Here is a 19,277-nt window from a genome sequence, read left to right as displayed (position 1 = left end):
CCTCACATAGAGTAGAACCTAAATGTATATAAGGGAATGCTGTCCAGAGGTGTTGGGGCACATTTGGGAGTCTTAATGCAACAGTATCCCACTTAAACAACACCTGGGCTAACCAGTCTCTTCAGTAGAGAAAACAGATGTGTGGCCAAGGAGAATAAAGACGCTGTGGCAATAAAGAATTTCTTGAAAGTAGTATGATTAAGGCAAAGTCAAAGAGAAACAGACACCCTCCAAAGATAGCTACATTCATCCTGAATCTATGGCGACTATCTACTTACCTTTGGCCAGCAACTACTGCAGCATTTGCTTCAAGTTCTGCAAGAGAAAAAGATATTTCTAACCCTCTGCCAAAATATATACACATTAAAAATCAGATATCTGGAGGGTATGTGACTGCTATCTGTAATATAGCCTTTGGGGGAAAACTATGAAACACACTGTAGGATTCTCTCACAACATTTCATGGTAATGTTAAAACACAGCAGAAATACACACAGGCACAGCTATAGTTTAAGAAACCTAGACTAGTTTTAAATATTCTCAGTGTAACATCCAGTATAACTTTTTTCTCATTAGAATAACTTGATCCCACCCTTTGCCTCAAAACACACACAACCCTTCAGGCACCATTATTTATCTCACATCACTTACCCTAAACTAGGTTGGTAAAATAATTTCCCTACTTTACAAGACAATCGTTGCTCTCAAACTAAACAACCCTATAGCTAGAAAATGCCATACTGGATCAGACCAGCAGTCCAGCTAGCCCAGTATCACATCTCTGACAATGGCCATCACCAACTACATCAGAGAGAGGTACAAAAAACCCTGGAGAAAGCAATTGTAGAATAGCCTACCGACAGGGAAAGGTTTTTCTTAACCTTCATTTGAGTTAGTCTTTGCCTTATGCCATGAGGCATGAAGGCTTATATCCCTTCCAAAGGGGTTTCTTTTTTAAATCTTGAAAGTATAAGTCAGGACAGTCTTCATATAAATGTACAATCCTTTGAGTCTTGCTAAGCTCCTGGCCTCAAAGATAGCTTGTAGCTATCAGTTCCACAGTCTTATTGTGTATTGTATGAAAAAGTATTTCCTTTTTTCAATTTTAAACTTGACATCTTTCAATTTTATTGAATGTCCCCCTTGTTCTTATATTATGAGAAAGGATGACTAGAAGCTGCTGGTCTACCTTCTTCATACCATTCATTATTTTGTATAACTTTTGCATGTGCTCCTCTTGTATGTCTCCTCTCTATGGTAACCAGTCCCATTTAATGAGATTTTTTCCAGGTCTCTAATCTTCTTGTTGCCAGTTTCTGAATCTCCTCTCTTTTAGCTAAGTCTTTACTGAGACATGGTGCCCAGATCTGAACACAGTATTCCAGAGCAGGACATGCCATTGATTGATATATTAGTGTTATAATTTAACAGAGTTTCAGTATTATTCTCCACTCCATCCTTAAATATCCTAAAATTTTGTTCACCTTTCTTAGCCACTGCTGCACAAAGCACTGACAAGCTTTTCCTTTAAGAATGCTTTAACAATGGCTGTTAACTTTTGAATTAAATGTAATTTTTCTACAGTGTGTATCAAACCTGACAGTTAGAAAAAGAATTTTTTAAAAACTCACCAAGAAATAAGGGGAGTTGGCTTATCAAACCACTGGATTTATATTCTTGTCTGACCCACAACAACAGAAAAGCAAAACAGACTGAATATGCTAATCTAGAGCAACAGACTGAATTCTGAAATTACTAGAAATTTTCCTTCCATGCAGAATTCTATGGGCAAGGATAATATTCCATAGTAAAAAATCAGAATAGCAGTTTCTTCATGTGAACTCCCTGTGACACCCACATCCCCCGGCCTGATGAGCAGAACATAACCCCAAAGGCATGCCTGCCTGTAATTGTTTTCTTTCATTAAAATTGATGTTTTTGAACAAGTAACTGCAGTCTTTTCTTCAGGTCCCATTTCCAATCACACTAAGGCCTCAATCCTGCAAACACACATGCTGAACTGTACACATATAATGGTCCCATCAATGAAAGTGGAGAGACTCACGTGTGTGTGTTTTTAGGATTAAGGTTTGTTTGGGTTTTTAAACAGAATTTAATATGTTTATTATCTTAGATAATAGCAAATAGCTCTTCCCAAAGGCAGCAAGAAAAATCGATCAGTGCAAACACTGCTATGGGCTCACTGAAAAAAGAGTAGAAAAGAAGTTAGATTTTAGGGCCGGAATTTCCAAAAGGATCAGGTACCCAGCAGCACATATTTAGGTCTCTAAGGATGCGGACAGATTTTCAAGAGCACTCAGTTTCCCATTTAGGCACCTAAATGGATTTCAAGGGTCTTCAGCACCCAGGAGCTCCCATTTAACACCTCTGAAAATCATCTAGGTATCTAAATGGAAGAACTGAGCTCTTTGGAAAATCCAGCTCTTAAAGTTGATGGCTGAGACTTTCAAAGCTGTCCTGGGAGATTTAAATATACCACCATTAAAATAAATGGAAAATGTGTCTAAATCCCCCATCACTACTTTGAAAATTTCAACCTACATTTCAAAAAACAATAGTCTGTTCACATAAACTAAAATTGAGGCATGCAGGACAAAATGCTTAAACAGCAGGAGCCACCCCAAGCTATCATGCTGATCATTCCCATAAATTTATGAAATAACTGTTTCAATGAATAACAGTATCAAAATTATTTCAATAAGGACCGTGTTTACAATCAACAGAAGGCAACTGCTTCCCAGAAATGCAAAATAATGCAAAGTTGTATATATAACGCATAGGTATATGCTGATTTCCACAGTAAAAATTACCTGTTCTTTGAACAGCACTTTCTGGTGTTGCAACTGGAGTTTCCTTCTGGGTTAAATGTTGTGAAGATGCTAAGATAAAAGGGAGGGAAAAGTCAGCACTGGTTCACTTTTCTTTCAAAAGCTATTACAGAACTTTTTGCCTTGCACGATCAGCCCAGCCCACACAGCAATACGGTAACCTAAGACACTGCATCTAAGACTTTTCTTTTTTGGGGTCGGGGAGAACGGGTGGTGGGACAAAAACATAGGAGAAAAAAAATCTCTGCTTGTTTTTTGCATTAAAAATTTTGGATTTCTCCAATCCATATAGAGTTTGTTTGGATGGAGAATTGGTGAAGTTAGACATCACAAGAGATAAAGGACTGAAAAAGTGAAGGGATTTTCATTTAGATTTTTTAAAATTCTGGTCTCTCTGCAGTTTTAACAATGATACGACTCTAATACCTAATGAACATTTGGGAGAAAGGATGTCTGTTAATGTTCAACACTCTTACCCTTTCAATTAAATTGCAAAAGTTCAAAATACATTGCAGAGATTCTCAAGAAGGCCTCCAGAAAAACCAACGAAGATCTGACTTAATATTCTTTATGCTACTAAGTTAAAAATAAGCAGGGGAAAACAGCCTTGTTAGAAAAAAGCATGCTAAATAATTCAAAAAGAAAATAAACCCAAAACTGTTTAGGTCCGATTTAAACAACTGACTATATAACTTTAAAGCCATAAAATTATACATACATTTTGAGAGAAAACTGAAAACTCAGTTCTTCCTTTAACTACATGGCAAGTCTAATTGAAATTCTGTGTTCTTCCTTCAGTGGCTGATCCCACCGCCAAAAGCTAAAGCGGCACAGAATACATAGCTATCTACCTCTGCTTTTCAAGTCGGTGAACTCAAGTTGCAGGATAAAGGCAATCTTGAACTCAGCTTCTTCACATATAAAAAGGCTTTTGCTTTCACCTTTAAAATACCATCATCTCTGGTGTGGAACTGGTGCAGCAAATCATCAGCCCTTTTAGTATTTCAAAGTTAAATGTTGCCACACCACATTATGGGTTTGCAACTATTGCCTATGTTACATAACCAGTGGGCTGAAAAAGGTTACATGGCCTTCAGAATGTTAAAAAAAAAAAAAAAAAAGGGTGGGGGAAAGGGGGCGGTTCCTGTTACTTTTCAGTGAGACATGGAGTTTTCAAGTGTGGAACTGCAGCTTGCTGGAAACATTAGAACTATCTATTTTGTACTCTTGATATAAAACCTACATAATTCCAGGGGTTATATTCCCACGAACTAACAAGGTCACTCTACCATATTATATTTTATGCTTCCAATGAAAGCTCCTCTCTCTGTAACTAGATTACCCATCTGTTCCCATTCCTCTTCTCGGTATTTATTTCACATACTGAAGAAAAGGAGCAGCAGCAAAGTCACTTGGAAAGTAACACAACATTGTTTGCTACTAATGTTTTAGAGGAAGATTGTCATGGCTAATTTTTGTTACCAGCTTTTTTTCCCCATTGTGGAATAATGTTAAGACATACTTCTAATTATCTGATAAAGCTATCAATAATACTTCAGGTGAAATTGTGGCCCCATTCACATCTATGGAAAAATTCCCATTCAATGGTGTCACGATTTCAATCCTGGTGTCCAAATATCATGATATAAAGCACTAATGGGAAACGCTTCCGAGAATTTACTTCAGAAGCTATTTTATTTCTATTCCATTTTCAGGGGGACTATGAAAAGGACAGCAAAAATTAGCTGGATCATCTTGAAATCTGTTCAGTTGCTTGAATAGTAACAGTGACCAAAAAACCCCAGGTTAGACATCTTTTCGTACTCAAATGAAATTTACTCATAATTACATCTCACTGTTTGTCTCTCTGTAACGTGGATATTTAAACTCACTCCTTTTAAGTGAAAAAAGAGAATATTAAAAAAGGTGCTGCACATGTATGGGAATTAACCGGTTCCGGAAAGGGTTACCGTGTTTAGAATGGGGACCCCCCTGTGCTCATGCTCACAGTTAAGTCTTCTTACCCACATTTACTTCTTTGGGACAAAAATTGTACTTCATATCATACTTTGAAAGAAAAATCACTCTAAACGTAATACAAAAACATAATTGCGTTCTCTGGCAAGAATATTTCCAATCCATACAGAGTTTTCCTGGTTGGAGAACTGGTGAAATTAGAGGTCACAAGAGATTAAACAACAGAAATCGTATGTACACCTTTTATCATCTTTACAGGTGTTCAAATACAACTTTTCTCCCTACTTTTGATCTTTAAGTGAAATTACTCATGTATTATAGCATCAGAGCATACCTCAATTGAAATCTCATGTTAAGTATTTTGCTTCACAAGAGGATTAAGGGGAAGAAATGGTTTTGAGCAAGTAAACTTGTATTTTGAACACAAATATCTTTCAGAACTACTGCAGGTAGCAAGAAAAACTATGAATTTCACATAATAAAATTATTTTAAAATTGGGACTATTTTCAAAAGCTCAGCAAGTAGAAAAAATTAATGCAGCCTCTTAATACACTCAAAGACTCACATAAAACTGAACTGAAATCACAGTTTTTATGAAGACGCTTTTTGTTTCTGTTCCAAGAGGTGACTGAGAGCAATTCTCTTATGTAAGAATTGAGTTAAATGTGGGAATGAGAAAGCTTATTTCCATTTAAAAAAGTGTATTTTCAGTGTAATGTTACAAGCACAGTTATACCATTCAGATGCTATAAAAACAATGCTCCAGGAGCAGCAACTGGGTTATATTACCCTCTGTTGAACTGTCTGGATTTTATGTTAATTGCAAATGCATATTCCTAAAGCTCCACGTATCAGCTGAATTTCTGACTCATAATTGTAAGAGGTGGTGGGAGAATAACAGTGCACACAGAGTACGTACCTATATTCTGTGGCAATTCCTGATGTGCTCCTCCTTTTTCCTCCACTAAGCCAATCCCAATTTGCTCATCTGGTAAACCACCACGGTTACTATTAGTGCTTGGAGCGGTGGGTGCAAGCTCTGAGATTACAGGAGTGGTTACTACCGACAGTACATTTGTGGGAGGAGTGTTGCTTGATAAGCTTGGAGATACAGAAGCAGATACAGTAGCAGCCGTGCTAACACTCAAATTCCCAGGCCCAGAAGTGCTCTGTCTTAGAAGACTGAGTGCTGGAGGTGTTACAGTTCTATTGTCTAGTTCTACAGGTATTTGCTCTGTTCCCAGACTATTAGGGACTGATATTTCTAGCCCCTGGCCTTCAACTTCTCCATCCAAAGAATGTTGTTCCTCCCCTTTTTCAAGGGAGCCTGTAACTTTTTTACATGCTTTGGTCAGCAAAAATTGACCAATCTTGTCCACTTTTCCCTTTCCCTTACCGGATGAAACTGGACTTCGCCTGTTTCCAGAAGATCCCGGACTACTTGTTAGAAGAGATGAAACCACAGCTCCAGACTGTGTCACCGTTACAGAGCACTGATCAGCTGATACACTAGCTTGAGAACTGGACTCATCTGGGTTAAAATCTTTGACTTGTTGAACATGAGGATGCGGAAGAACATTTGAAGATGCCATAGACGGGGGAGAAGGAAGCTGAATAGGAGCTGCCAGTGGATTAAGAACCAGTGACCTGCTTGTTGGTATACTAGGGACAGGACTATTAGGAGGAGCAGGCCCTGATGAAAACTTTATGTTCTGTGGTATGTGCAGAGGACCAACAACTGCAACTGACTGAGGCATTAAATTAGAGTTAGAGGTCAATGGTGCAGTTGGAATTGTACTTGGCTGAGATCCTTTCATAACCTGAATGATTGAAGATGAGTTTATAAAAACTGGTGTAATGAACTGAGGCCGGGAATTAGACTGAACTGCTGATTGTCCCTCAGAAACCATAACTTTGTTACCTACATTGGGCATTGTGACGACAGTAGAGACTAATGTAGGCTGTAAATGAGATGGCAATGGTGTTGATGTGTTAGCAGAAGATGTAATGGGGTTTGAAGTTACAAAAACTGTTATCTGATTGGGTGGTAAAGAAGTCGAAATAGAGGAGGAGCTAACAGGTCTTTGTATTACTGGAGGGACATTCTGTGTAACATTTAAATTCATCTCTCCTAGTTCTTGGTGCACTTGAGTTGAACAAGCTTCATTATTCTGAGGCAAGCTTAAGGAACTGGAAAGTTCTTTGCTTGAAGAGGAATCCTGTAGTGGAGGAACAACAGCTATCTTCTTTAGCTCTTCGCCAGAGGTTACCATTGTTGGTAATTCAAGACTGGTGAGCCCAGGGGGTTTAATGGTTACATTGGGAGCTCCAGAATTATCAAGAAGTTGACTTAAGGAAGTTGGTGCCTCTCTCATAGTCTTATTTTCCTCTAAGCCGGGAAGCCTGTTGGTATCTAAAGATGGCCCATCTTTTTTTGATTGTTCTTCAGGGACCAACATTTTGATTTCTTGGCTGGGAATGCCTTTTAGTTCAATATTAGGCTGGTCTTTGTTACCCTGGACAGCCTGTGTACTCTGACATTCATTATCTTGAGAAACATTAAGGGTCTCTTTGCTGTCCTCAGGAATGCCAGTCATAACAGATACAGAAATTCCAGGATTCTGAGTATTCAGCATGTTGTTATTTGGAAAACTTGTTGTCGCAGGCATTGGCAAAGAAGTTGGACCAACTACCATGTTTCTTTGTAATTCCATGTTTTGCAAAAGTGATGGGTTCTGTGGAGTCGGCAATGCTAATTTAGCTGCTTTTGAATTTTGTCTGCCAGGACTTGGCGTGGTTTTCCTACTAGATCCAGGACTGGACCTTCTGCTATTGCTTGGACTTGCTCGCTTTGTTCCTCCAGTGTTGGCTTGCTTTCCTGAATTGACAACAACAGTATCCAACTTGTGTGACTGTGGAGCAGCAAAACCAGACTGATTGTTAATTGTGAGATTTGATGGGGCTTGTCCAATGGCCTTCAAGGTAGTTGGATTAAGACCCTGCTGATCAAATCCTCTGTTAAGATTAGGCCTTGGAGGCAAAGGAATATTAATTTGGGGAGGAAAGAGACCCGCAATAGAAGCATTAAGTCTCTCTGGAGATAAGCTTATTTCTGAAGGTTCTGTGCTAGGTGGACGATTATTAGGAGTCTGAGGATAGTATGGTCTTGGGCTTGCTCTGTTTGGGGTTTTAGGCCTTGAAGTTTGAGATGGGGTGGCAACATTTGGGAAATGGTGTGTATGAGAGCCAGGTAAAGAATTAGATTGTTGTTGAGGACTTGCACCTTGGGAAGCTGAAAGTGGAGAAGGTCCAGGTTTTGGCCCCGTCATCATTAACTGAGTTTGTGAAACTACTAAATGAGAGGTCATATTATTTTGAGCCCCTGATGCTGGCGGCCCATCAGCTCCATTTCCTTCTGCGAGAGAGGGTACTGATGAAACTTCTCCCAGTGGTGAACTGGAAGGATTCTGTACATTATCTTGGTAAACCATCTTTCTTGCACTATTCCCCAGAGGAGGATTGCCTGGCAAAGAAATTCTCTGCTTATCAGGAGATGGAGGTACTGATCCAGGACCTTGTAAACTAACCATTACTGACATGTTACCACTCTGCTGCATTGGCATTCTTTGAGTCTCTGGATTTAAAGTGCCCCTAGGTGGATGAACACCATGTGGCACAGGAAGCCTGACTGATTTAGGATCCTGTTGCATCATAAGCATCATCATCATTTGTTGCTGTTGCTGCTGAGTTGGTGGCTGTGCCTGGGGTGGGGGCGGCGGCGGCTGCTGCTGCTGCTGTGCATGTTGCATAAGTTGAGGTGGCATTTGCTGAAGAGGCCTTTGTTCAGCTGGCTGAGACGGATAACCTAAAAACAGACCCAAAAAGACCTATAAGTTATTCATTCTTAGACACTTCAGAAAAAACAGTATTTGTGTGACCAGCTCCAACAGATAAATAATGTTCCTTTTGTATCACTGTAACATGACAGTGTTCTCTTTAATAAATAGCTACAAGTTTATACTCACACCTGGGTTACAAACTCCCCCGGACAAGAGCCATTTTACTGAGGGAAAAGATTTAACATAAACAAACAAAAAACCCACATGGCATTTATCAGTGCCTTGAGGGGCTTACATACAATGCCATCATTCGACGTACAGCCGACTTCCAGGACCTTGAATTGCAGGAGGCATGTAATTTTACTACAGCAATCAGTGGCTACCACTCTGGGTCTACTTCACCTGAAGAGAAAAGTCTCTGCAGCGGCTTTTATACCGATGTTTTCACGGGCGAGGGTGGAGGTGAACATTGCCTGTATTTACACGTCTTTGAAATGGGGAAAAAAATTAACAGAAACTGCGGGACTCTGAAGAGCACACTCGTGACTGCAATTCGATACCTTCAGGGGTACATTGCAAAATCCCACACCATATCACATAGCCAAACAGCAAAAATGGCGTGGTGGTCCTAATGGCCAGTATGGTTTAACATCTGAAATATCCTCTATCTGCGTTCTGTATCCTGTATAAGCTGGGAGGATAAACCTAATTAGGTCTTTTACTTGTACTTCTAATTTCTCCATGGCATTATTTAAGAAATACATAACATATCAATTTGATGTACTGTAGGCCATAATGTTAACAATTAGATCGCTTCTAAAAAAAGACAATGAGCAAATCTGTCTCCATCAATAATATCTTTCGAAAATAAGCAATAAAATAAACAAAAACTTCTACTTTTAGGTAAAGAAATCAGTCTTTAAAGACAAATGTTATCTCTGACTCTATGCCCTCTAAGACCAATAAGCCAAAGACTTAAAAATACAAGCACAAAGGAAAAAAAACAGGTAAAATAATAAAAATAAGTCCCAAATGGATTTCCAAATCAAATACAAATCTCTAAGTTTCACTGAAAGAAACATGAAAGCAAAATGAATATTGGCCAAATAATTATAGTAAATTTCACAGGTTAAAATGTTATCCCTGTATAATCCTATTTAATTCAATAGGATACTCCAGGTATAATGCAGATCAGAATTTGGCCTTAAGTGTTCAAATACAGATTAAAGCTTTAAATAAAACAAAACATTTAGACAACAAACAGCAATTATTTGCTAATGCCTGATGTCAGTCAAGAAACAATATATATCCCCATATAAAATATTCCCATAGTCAAAAAATACCGTATCTCATATTTGTTTACTACATTATATGATCATGTTAAGAAACTTATCACCTGGTGGTCTGTTTGTGAAATCTGAAAGTTTGGGGCCAGTGTTCTCTAAATTCATTCCTTGATCTCCAGGCAATGGTGGCTGATCAGTCTCCTCCAGGCCAGCTGGACGTGTTTCTGAAGAACTTAAACAGAAATAATAAATAGTAATTAAATGAACATTCAGCGGTTCCAGAGCCAGTGCCCAATTTTGTTCTAAATTTGCTTGAATTATTTAGGACTGAATAATAATAAATCCTTAGCATTTATGTAGTATTTTTCATTCATAGATCTCGAAGTGCTTTACTTAAGTGGGTAAACATTCCCATTTCACAGCTAGGTAGACACAAACACAGGTTAAATGACATGCCCAAGATCACACACAGAAAAAGGAGTAGAGGAAAACAGAACCCATGTTCCCAGATTGCTTGAATAGTTCTCTAATAACACAGTGACAGCTATAGTGTAACTGCATATGGTTGGTAGAAGAGTTTAATTTTTGTAAAGGTCCTGTACCATGATTTCCCATATTATACTCATAACAGACTAGTTCCATATCTCACAGTCCTCTATCAAGATTCCAGAAAAAATTCGTTGAGATACTAGACTTCAAAGGCTGTTTATTCAGAATGTAGAGATCTGTAGATAGTGAATACAGAGGCTCTGCAACTTGGTCACCAGGAACTCAATTATACATGGTTAAACTCTGCAGAAACAGTACCAAAATAGTCAGTTTGGCCCTTGTATCTAATCCTTTCACAGGCACTGAAAACGGCCTTTTCCTAATACAGAAAACAGCCAATTCTATGGACATCAAACATACCCAGAAGGTGTCCACTGTCAATATAACCTATCTGTGAGAAAGCTAGGGCAGAGATGGAGACTGAAGGACCTCAACTGCTTGACAGCTATGCATATACATTTAAGATGAGGAGAACCTTAAGTATATGAAAGCTCCAAGTTAAAATTAAAGTGAGATCACTTCAGCAAAAGAGGGGAGCTGTTACAGTAGTGAAGAGGTTCCCCGCCCTTCCCCTACTCCCCCAATAATCTGAGCTGGAAGTGAATGTCAGTGGAATCCATTCCCTTCCTCAGCAACTTACCTTAGAGCCAGGGAGAGATGTAGGGAGGTTGCAAGGTAGGGGCTGTGATGCTAGCAATTAGAGCTAGTACAATGGTCTATAATGTGATGCACCATTTGTTAAATTGGTTATTTTGCTATTCATAATTTTGACAAGTATAAAACACTCATATAAATGTTTATACTTAGGTAGCTAACCAGAAATGTTAAGTTTTTGAATTATAATAGGTAAAAAAAAGCAACATGGCATCTCTATGCAAGAAAGAGCCTTAAACCCAACCAAATAGCCCTGTTTGTAAGGCAGTTCCTAAAGATCATCGTCAGACAACTGCTGATCTACAAAGTATGTTGTGGAGAGCTTTACAAACACACAGCTAAGATTTTTGTTTGCTCTGTGTATAGCAATGACTAATAACTTATTTGAACCTTAAATAGTGTACATGGCTGAAGTTCTCTATGCACACTAAGGCCATGTGTGTATTATGGGAACTATAGTGGCACAGCTACGACACCAAAGCTATGCTGACATAACCCTGCAGCGTAGACAAAGCCTACAGTGACAGAAGGGTTTTTCCGTCACTGTAGAAACCCCACCACCTAGTAGCTAGGTTGACACAAGCCTTATTCTGTCAATCTATCTGCATCTACTCCAGCGGCTGGGTCAGCAAAGTTACAGTGCTTAGGGGAGTGGATTTGGCACATCCCAGTGCGCTGTAGCTATGTTGACCTACATTTTAAGTGTAGATTAGGCCAAAAAAAAAAAAATGATTAATTACATACAGAAGTACTGACATGTGGATGGTAGAGAGGCAGAATGAAATATTGATTATTTGAATTTCACCCACACTCATTTGGATTTAAAAAAACCATTAACAGATTATGACAAATCCAAAAATCTGAACCTAATGTTTCAGAATATGCAAACCCTTCACTACAGAGCTTCAGCTCTGAAACACAACATTTAATTTCAAAAATCCTATCCTGAGAAACAAAAGGCAGGGAGTACCCCTCCATAAGGAGAAAGAATATAATAAATAATAATAAAATCCAGCTGTTATCCAGTGCTTTTCATCAGTAGAGCTCAAAGCACTTTATGAAAGAGATAAAAATATCATTACCCCTATTGTATAGAGGGGAAAACACACACAGTGAGGTGAAGTGACTTGACCATGATCACTCAGCAGGCAAATGGCAGAGCTGGGAATAGATCCCTGATCTCCCAAGCGCAGTCCTCTACCCACTAGACCACACTGCCCCACTCTCACTTTGGCTCACTAGGCACTACTGAACTATACATACAGCAGTTAAAAAAAGACTGAATTAAGACATGCAAAAGCAAGATCAGAGGAAAGGCACAGACAGCAACAGCCCTAGGCATCCGGCATACACATGGCTCTAAAGTGACCCACCCTTTTGTACAAGGGCTCACATTTGCAGCATTTGGTTGTGGTAAAAATCTTTGGTTTTCCATGCATTCTGGGAAACCATGACCTCCCCACACCAACCACCTTGAGTGTAACCAGGAACGTTCCCTTCCACTTCCCAGTTAAAAGCACTCTCACCCTTTATCAAATGACAAAATCCTCCTAAATGCCCTTCTGTCCAGCAGTGCTTATGACTCCATCACCTCATAGCTGCTAAATCCTTCTTACCAATATGTACTATATTATTGCAGGTGTCATCTCCACATAACTTGCCTCATACAGAGTTCTGCAAATCCTAAAGCCTTAGGTGCAGATTTATACAGTGCATTATTGTTTGCATCCTGTTGGTGCCTTTGATGTGCGCTGTCCCTACACAGGGGAACATACACGGAGCTGTAAGGAAAATGTCTAATTAAACTTAGATTTAGTAATACTAAGCCTATTTAAAAAGTTTGCACTAATGAGCAAAATTTCTCATAGCTGAGCTATGTAGTCATCCTATGAAGTAGCCCTTTTTTTCCTCCCGCTACTCCTCAACATCCCTCTACACTGACCTCTTAAGGCTGCAGGTCAAATATTTCTCTTAGAATAAATCTTCATTCAAGTGTTCTGCTCACTCATGAACCGACCCTCAAAATTGCATATTGGACAAACTATTTTTAATGACACAATTAGGCATTTTCATACTCTAATATGGTTTCAGTTCACATACCAATAACTATTATAACTTCTGGCCACTGAATTAATACAAGTGTAATTTCCAAAAGAAAAAGGAGACATGGAAACCTTTTTAAGGACCATCTTTTAGTTCTGTGTCTGTATAGCATCTGGCACCACAGGGCCCTGGTACATGATGAAGTTCCTTAGGTGCAACGATCATTTTATGCATATAAAAATAAAAAAGTGCAGATCACACTAGTACTGTTTTTAGTCAAAGTTCACTGCTCTACATTCTTCCCTATGGCTTGCATGGAAACTGCTCTGTAGCTTTTAAGGAAAAACTCTCTGCAAAGAAATCCTTCTGGTTTCTGATGCATAAGGAGTTAATACAAGCCAAGTAAATTAAGAGTAAAAAATTTTAGGCAATCACTGAAAGGACTGATTTCCAGACAAACCAAGGATAAAGCTTCTCTAAGCAGCTCCAAGTAGCTAGATGGAGAGGAAGGGCAGAAAGAGAGAACAAACCTGTTTTAGCTATGAGAGTAAGACTATGCTGAAGGACAGCAAGGCAAAAGTTTGGAATAAAAAGGAGTACAGCCATACTCTTACAATACTACTGACTGCTCAATACTAAGCCAAACAAAATTTAGAATCAAAATGCTATGCTGTATAAAGGTTACAGAATTGTACTTTGTAACAGCCAGGCAATGATATCAAAGCACTATCACAAGAAAATTCAGTACAGTAGTAAAACAAATCTAAAGATAGTAATAATCATTGCCACAGCTTAATACAAACAAGGTGCACATAGAATTTTTTATCCCTATTTAGAAGGCTATCAAGAGAACAAATAGCTTTATGTGGCATTGTAATTCCAGAGGACAGCTTTACAAATCCATATATTGATGTCTTCTAGGCTCATAATGAAGCCCAGTGACCATCAAGGTGGCAACTGATGAAAACAAAATATTAACATTGGCTTTCTTTAAAGTAATGTTAATTATTAACAACTTTACTTTTCAGAAAACATGCCACTTTTTTGTTCTGTTCTGCATTATTATTTTGTTGTTGCTGTGGGAAACAAGAAGGGCAACTAAAGCTTCTGTTATTTTAAATTGCCATACAGCGCTACTGGGCACTGCTAAACAGCTGCTGTATTTTATCCCAGTGGTGGCTGAAGTGATATCAACAAATTCCTCTCCTATAGTGAGTAATAATTAACTACTATTTGTAAAACACTTGGAAATCTTTGGACGCCAGGTGCTGGATAAAAGTGAAACATTCTGATAAAAGGGAAAACAATTATTTGCAACAAATAAATCAGATCCTTTTCAAGAAGGTCATTGTATTAACTGAAAGTGTGATTCTTTCTATGGAATGTAGAAAGATTCAGACATTTCATAAGATTGTTAGAACGCTCTTTGATACTGGGATATGATACCATATTCGGTGCATTTAATTCCACTATAAGCCGCTTTTGTTGTAACACTTCAGTTGCTTTTGTTCTCAAGGATTAGTTCTGAAGAATGCAACAGGAGTTTGAGACACTGTACAAACATACATACACAAAATACATTAAAAAGATACATTGCAGGGTCAAACACTCAGCAATTAAGATATGCCAAAATTAAGGTTGCCTGCGCAGCCTTGATTTGTCCCCCTTGTGCATATGCATTATGATGCAGCCTTAAATTACATGAACATATAGTATTCTTTCTACAGGACCCCTGCCTCATTCATAGCACATGATGAACCTGTTCTGGGGATAAATTAGGGTTGTGTAGTGAAAGAGAGTGTTGTCTGTAGGACCCCTGCTTCATTTGTTAATGAAATTGGAAAGCATGCAGTGAACGAAGCAGGGAATTGCAGGAAAAGAAAGGATGGGCTCATGGGTAAGGAAGTTAAATGCTGCCTTGGAGAAACTGATTTGATCCCTGCCTCTACCATAGAACTCCTACATGGTGCTGGGCAAGCCACTTGAACCAATAACTTTTCACAGGTGGTCACTGATCAAGTATTCCTAATTTTCTGGTGCCTGATTTGAGACCCTGGAGTCTGATTTGCAGAAGTGCTGAGCACTCAAGGCTGCAACTGAAGTCAATGGGAACTGTGCTTGGAACATATAAAATGCTTTATAGTGTCAAGCACCTGAAAAATCCATATCCTTAGTGTCTCAATTTGGGCACCCAAAATTAGTGGGTACTTCTAACCTTAATCAAGCTGTGCCTCAGCTCCCAATCTGTAAAAAGGCGATAAAAATCACATCTCAAAGGGGTGTTGTAAAAATAAATTCATTAATGTTTGTGAAGCACTCAGATACTGTAGTGATGATAACTATAGATCATCCCATGAGGAAATTAATAATTCTGTCTTCAGAGCAGGATTTGGATAGTTTGGAGTAAGGCAGATCCGGGGCCATATATTGAACAATGAGGAGAAAACAAAATATCCAATAGCTTCTCATTAAGTGAGTACCATGCATTCTGTGCAAGACAGGGCTCTTGTGGGGGAAAAAATGTGTGTGATATCATGTAATTAAAAACTGTACCATAATGCATACGCAGAAGAGGGACAAATTAAAGTTTTCACAGGCAACCCTAATTCTGGCATGTGCTAACTGAGTGCTTGTCTTTGCAACCTTAATAATATTCTTTTAATGTAGCTTGTGTGTGTATGTAATTTCCAAGGTTTTTAAAAAGTAAACAGAAAAATCAGAAATTCTATCATGTGGCTTCATACTGAAACCAACATGGGTCACAAGCAAGGTTGAAACCCTCAGATCCATCACAGATCTTTTCACTTGAACTAACAGAATTAACTGATAGCAGTAGTAGACTATCATCTTGTATGTGGACCAGGACTAAAGGAGGATGGGATACTTTGCCAGTGGGTTTCACTGGCATTTGTTGACAGCAGAGGAATGGTCAGATTCAGGATCTTGTGGGCACAGACTCTTCTGACCATTCCTCCCAAGCATGACCCTTTGTGCCCTCTCTCTTCCAACCTGTCCCTGTCCCAGTCTTGTCTCTTCCCCACCCCTGACTCTTCATTCCAATCCCATTCCCCTCTCCTACCCATTCCTAGTCTCCACCCCTCAGACTTGTCATCTTCCAAGTCCCAGGCTTCTACCCCAGCCCCTCCCCCAATTTCCCTCTTCCCTGTCAGCCTCCACTCCTAGTTCCCTCTCTTCCCCGCGATAGGGCCAGTTCTTGCCCCTCTGCATTTGAATCAGATAGCTTCCTCCTCAATACTGCCTGGGCCCAACAGTGGGGATATTAAGAGTAGAGAAGAAACAGTCTCTCTGCTCTCACTTCAGGTGTCCAGACCTGGCACAGCCTGCAACATCTCAGAGCTGCAATTGCAGGGAAAGCCCTACTTTGTCCCAGGCTGAAGCATGTCCAGTGAGCACAGAATCTTTGGAGAATTTAGCTGCTAAAATTTAAGAAGTTTCAACTGAGCATGTGCAACTTTGATTTTTTCAAGGCTTATAACTTGTCCAAATTCAGACAGATATCCATGAGAACAGCAAATGGCATATCCCTAACACAAATACCACTCGTGCCAATGTCAATCCCGGCCTCAAAGAATGGGAGCACCAGACCTTTCCAAAGAAAAGGCTGCCAGAACTGTTTAACGTGTAAGCAAAACTATGTATTTTTCTTTAGCCTTTTTCTTTGAAATGACTGAACCATTTTGGCTAAACTTTTCCAAAACATTTTACACTTAGACATATAGCATGGAAAGTTTGCCAAACTAACCATTTAGGTTCAAAGTTATATGTGATTGAAAACAGGATCTTATAATGGAATAAGTTGAGCAACCTTAATAACAGCCAGCCTAATTTTAAGAAGATTTGCTCATTACAATACTTTATAGCTACAAATAAGGGGTTTATTGATGAATGAAGCTGAGGTTCTATCATCCCTGATCCACTCTAGGAGGAAAAGGCACCAGGTTGAACAGCTTTAAGATAATGACGGCTCACGATCATTATTTTAGGTGTGGCATTGGAACCCTCAACAGATGTATGCACACTAATTAGCAGCACTTCTGAAAGTGCCCCTCAACCCTTCTCACTGTGGCTGTCATGCTGTATAAGTACGAATGCTCCCTCCAAAGTCCTGCAGAGCTGCTGCTTCTGTTGCTGTTATAGAACAACTTGTACACCTTCGATTCCCCTCAACAGTCGGGGGCACTGACACAGCAGTCTCACATAGGCCCTTCAGCTGCAAGATGCCAACATTACGGTAACGGTTGTGAGTGATGCACAAAACTGGGATGATGGCCAATTTATTTTTGTAGTTTAATTCCCTACCCACGCTCACCCTGAATGAGGCAGAGCTGCAATGGCAGAACTACCATTGCTTTATCACTTAATCTTTCTTCAAAAATACTTTTGCTGCAACATGCAAACGTCTAGGATGGTGACACACACATACACACACACACACACACATGTCGTCTTGCTGAAAACAAGAGAATGTTAAACTTACTTAGTTTGTTCTACTTGCTGATTATTTTTCTTCTTCCTTGGAGGCTTTTTCTTTTTGGGTTTATTGGCATTCTGATTGTTCTGTTTGTTGTTCACACCAAAATGTCCAGCAGATATATCACTTTGTAGCAAGTTTACCAACAGCGGACTTGTTAGAGTGACATCTTTATTGACTGGAAAACCAGGATTTTGTCCACAGGAAATCTGATTCCCATTTGGTGGTCCACTAAAAGAGGCATTAAAAGGTAGCCCATGTCCAGTAAAATGACTCCCCGAATTATTATTGTTTCCTTGCATTGCCTGCAAGTGGGAAGGCACCATATTTGGCTGCTGTATGGGAACTTCAGGTAACATCTGTGTCAAGTTTACATCACTGTTTGTTGTAGTAACAGAATCCCCATGTTGCTGAGACATGTGGGGGCCAGGTACTGTGGGTCTTAAAACCTGTCCTTGAATTCCCATAACCTGAGAAGGATTGCCATTTACAGGGCCTTGCTGTGCCATGGTGAACTGCACCATGTTTCCTTGCATATTTGGGGTTGGTCCTCGCATTATTTGAGCTGGCCCCGTCATAACATTAGATTGGTTTTGAGTATTAAATGGTTGTTTATTGCCTTGCATCTGATTGGTCATCATCTGTTCCATCATTGAGTTTTGCTGTAGCAAGACCTGGCCTTGAGGTCCCATCATTTGATTATGTGTCGTCATCATCTGTTGGCCCTGCTGGGGAATCATTTGCTTGGGTGGAGTCATCCTTTGTGGTGAAGGACCAAGATTTTGGTTTTGGGGTGTTACCATCATTTGGCCTTGTGGCATAAGCTGGGCTCGAGAAAGTATCATCTGGTTTTGAGGATTTAGAGATCCTTGAGCCTGAATGTTCACCATTTGTGCTTGGGGGGGTACAATTTGCTGATGCATTCCCATAAGCTGAGACTGTGGTCCTTGCTGAGGCTGTCCCTGCATGTTGCCCAGATTAACTTGTGGAACTCCACTAGCACCAGCCTGCTGGTTGTTTATATTTCCATGAAGTCCCATTAAACCGGTCTGCATCAGATTTGGTGGGCCATGTGGTACCTGCATCTGATTTTGAGGAGGGCCAGATCCTTGACCACCTTACAAAATATGAAAAATTAAAAGTTAAACATTAAAACTTGCACTGGCATTAGACACACAAATAACTTAGTTAAAAGAGAAACACACCAATTTAGTTACTTTATCATTTATTTTACCAGTGATTTAAAATATTTGTCAACACATTCACAAATTTCTGCCACAACATTTGACACTATGGCAGATAGTCACATGGAAGTGAAAAGGGCTAGGACTTAATCCAATCCAGTAAAAGTGTGTTAGTTCCTACATAAACAAGCTTCAAATCTTGAAGCTATTCCATAATATGTTTCATAATAAAGACAGCAACATATGAGGAATACTGACAAGATGACATGATCAGAACTTGCAGAACTGAGAAGAAAAGTCAGCCTAGAGGACTATATTTGGCACGTGATTGAAGCATTAAAAAGGAAATTGCCTGTAATCGAAAGAGACAAAAATGTGACTGTCTCTAAACAGGAGTAGCTTT

The 19,277-nt window shown here is 39.4% G+C and overlaps 1 protein-coding gene across 2 annotated transcripts in view; it reads right to left on the bottom strand.

The window, feature by feature from the left end:
• NCOA6 (nuclear receptor coactivator 6) overlaps positions 1-19,277 on the bottom strand; it is a 75,250-nt gene that overhangs the window by 18,010 nt on the left and 37,963 nt on the right. The window contains exons 10-14 of one of the 2 annotated variants that reach the window (XM_074970268.1): positions 17,697-18,807; positions 10,063-10,184; positions 5,747-8,692; positions 2,832-2,900; positions 279-315 (exon numbers count right to left, since the gene is read on the bottom strand). In XM_074970268.1, the coding sequence (XP_074826369.1) occupies positions 279-315; positions 2,832-2,900; positions 5,747-8,692; positions 10,063-10,184; positions 17,697-18,807 (4,285 nt within the window). The remainder of the gene's footprint in view (positions 1-278; positions 316-2,831; positions 2,901-5,746; positions 8,693-10,062; positions 10,185-17,696; positions 18,808-19,277) is intronic. The other variant, XM_074970269.1, reaches the window with a different exon arrangement.

This window comes from Natator depressus, chromosome 13 (assembly GCF_965152275.1).
Source record: "Natator depressus isolate rNatDep1 chromosome 13, rNatDep2.hap1, whole genome shotgun sequence".
NCBI classification, from domain to species: domain Eukaryota; kingdom Metazoa; phylum Chordata; order Testudines; family Cheloniidae; genus Natator; species Natator depressus.
Note: the sequence above shows the minus strand (reverse complement) of the source record. Positions and strands in the feature narration are given on the sequence as shown.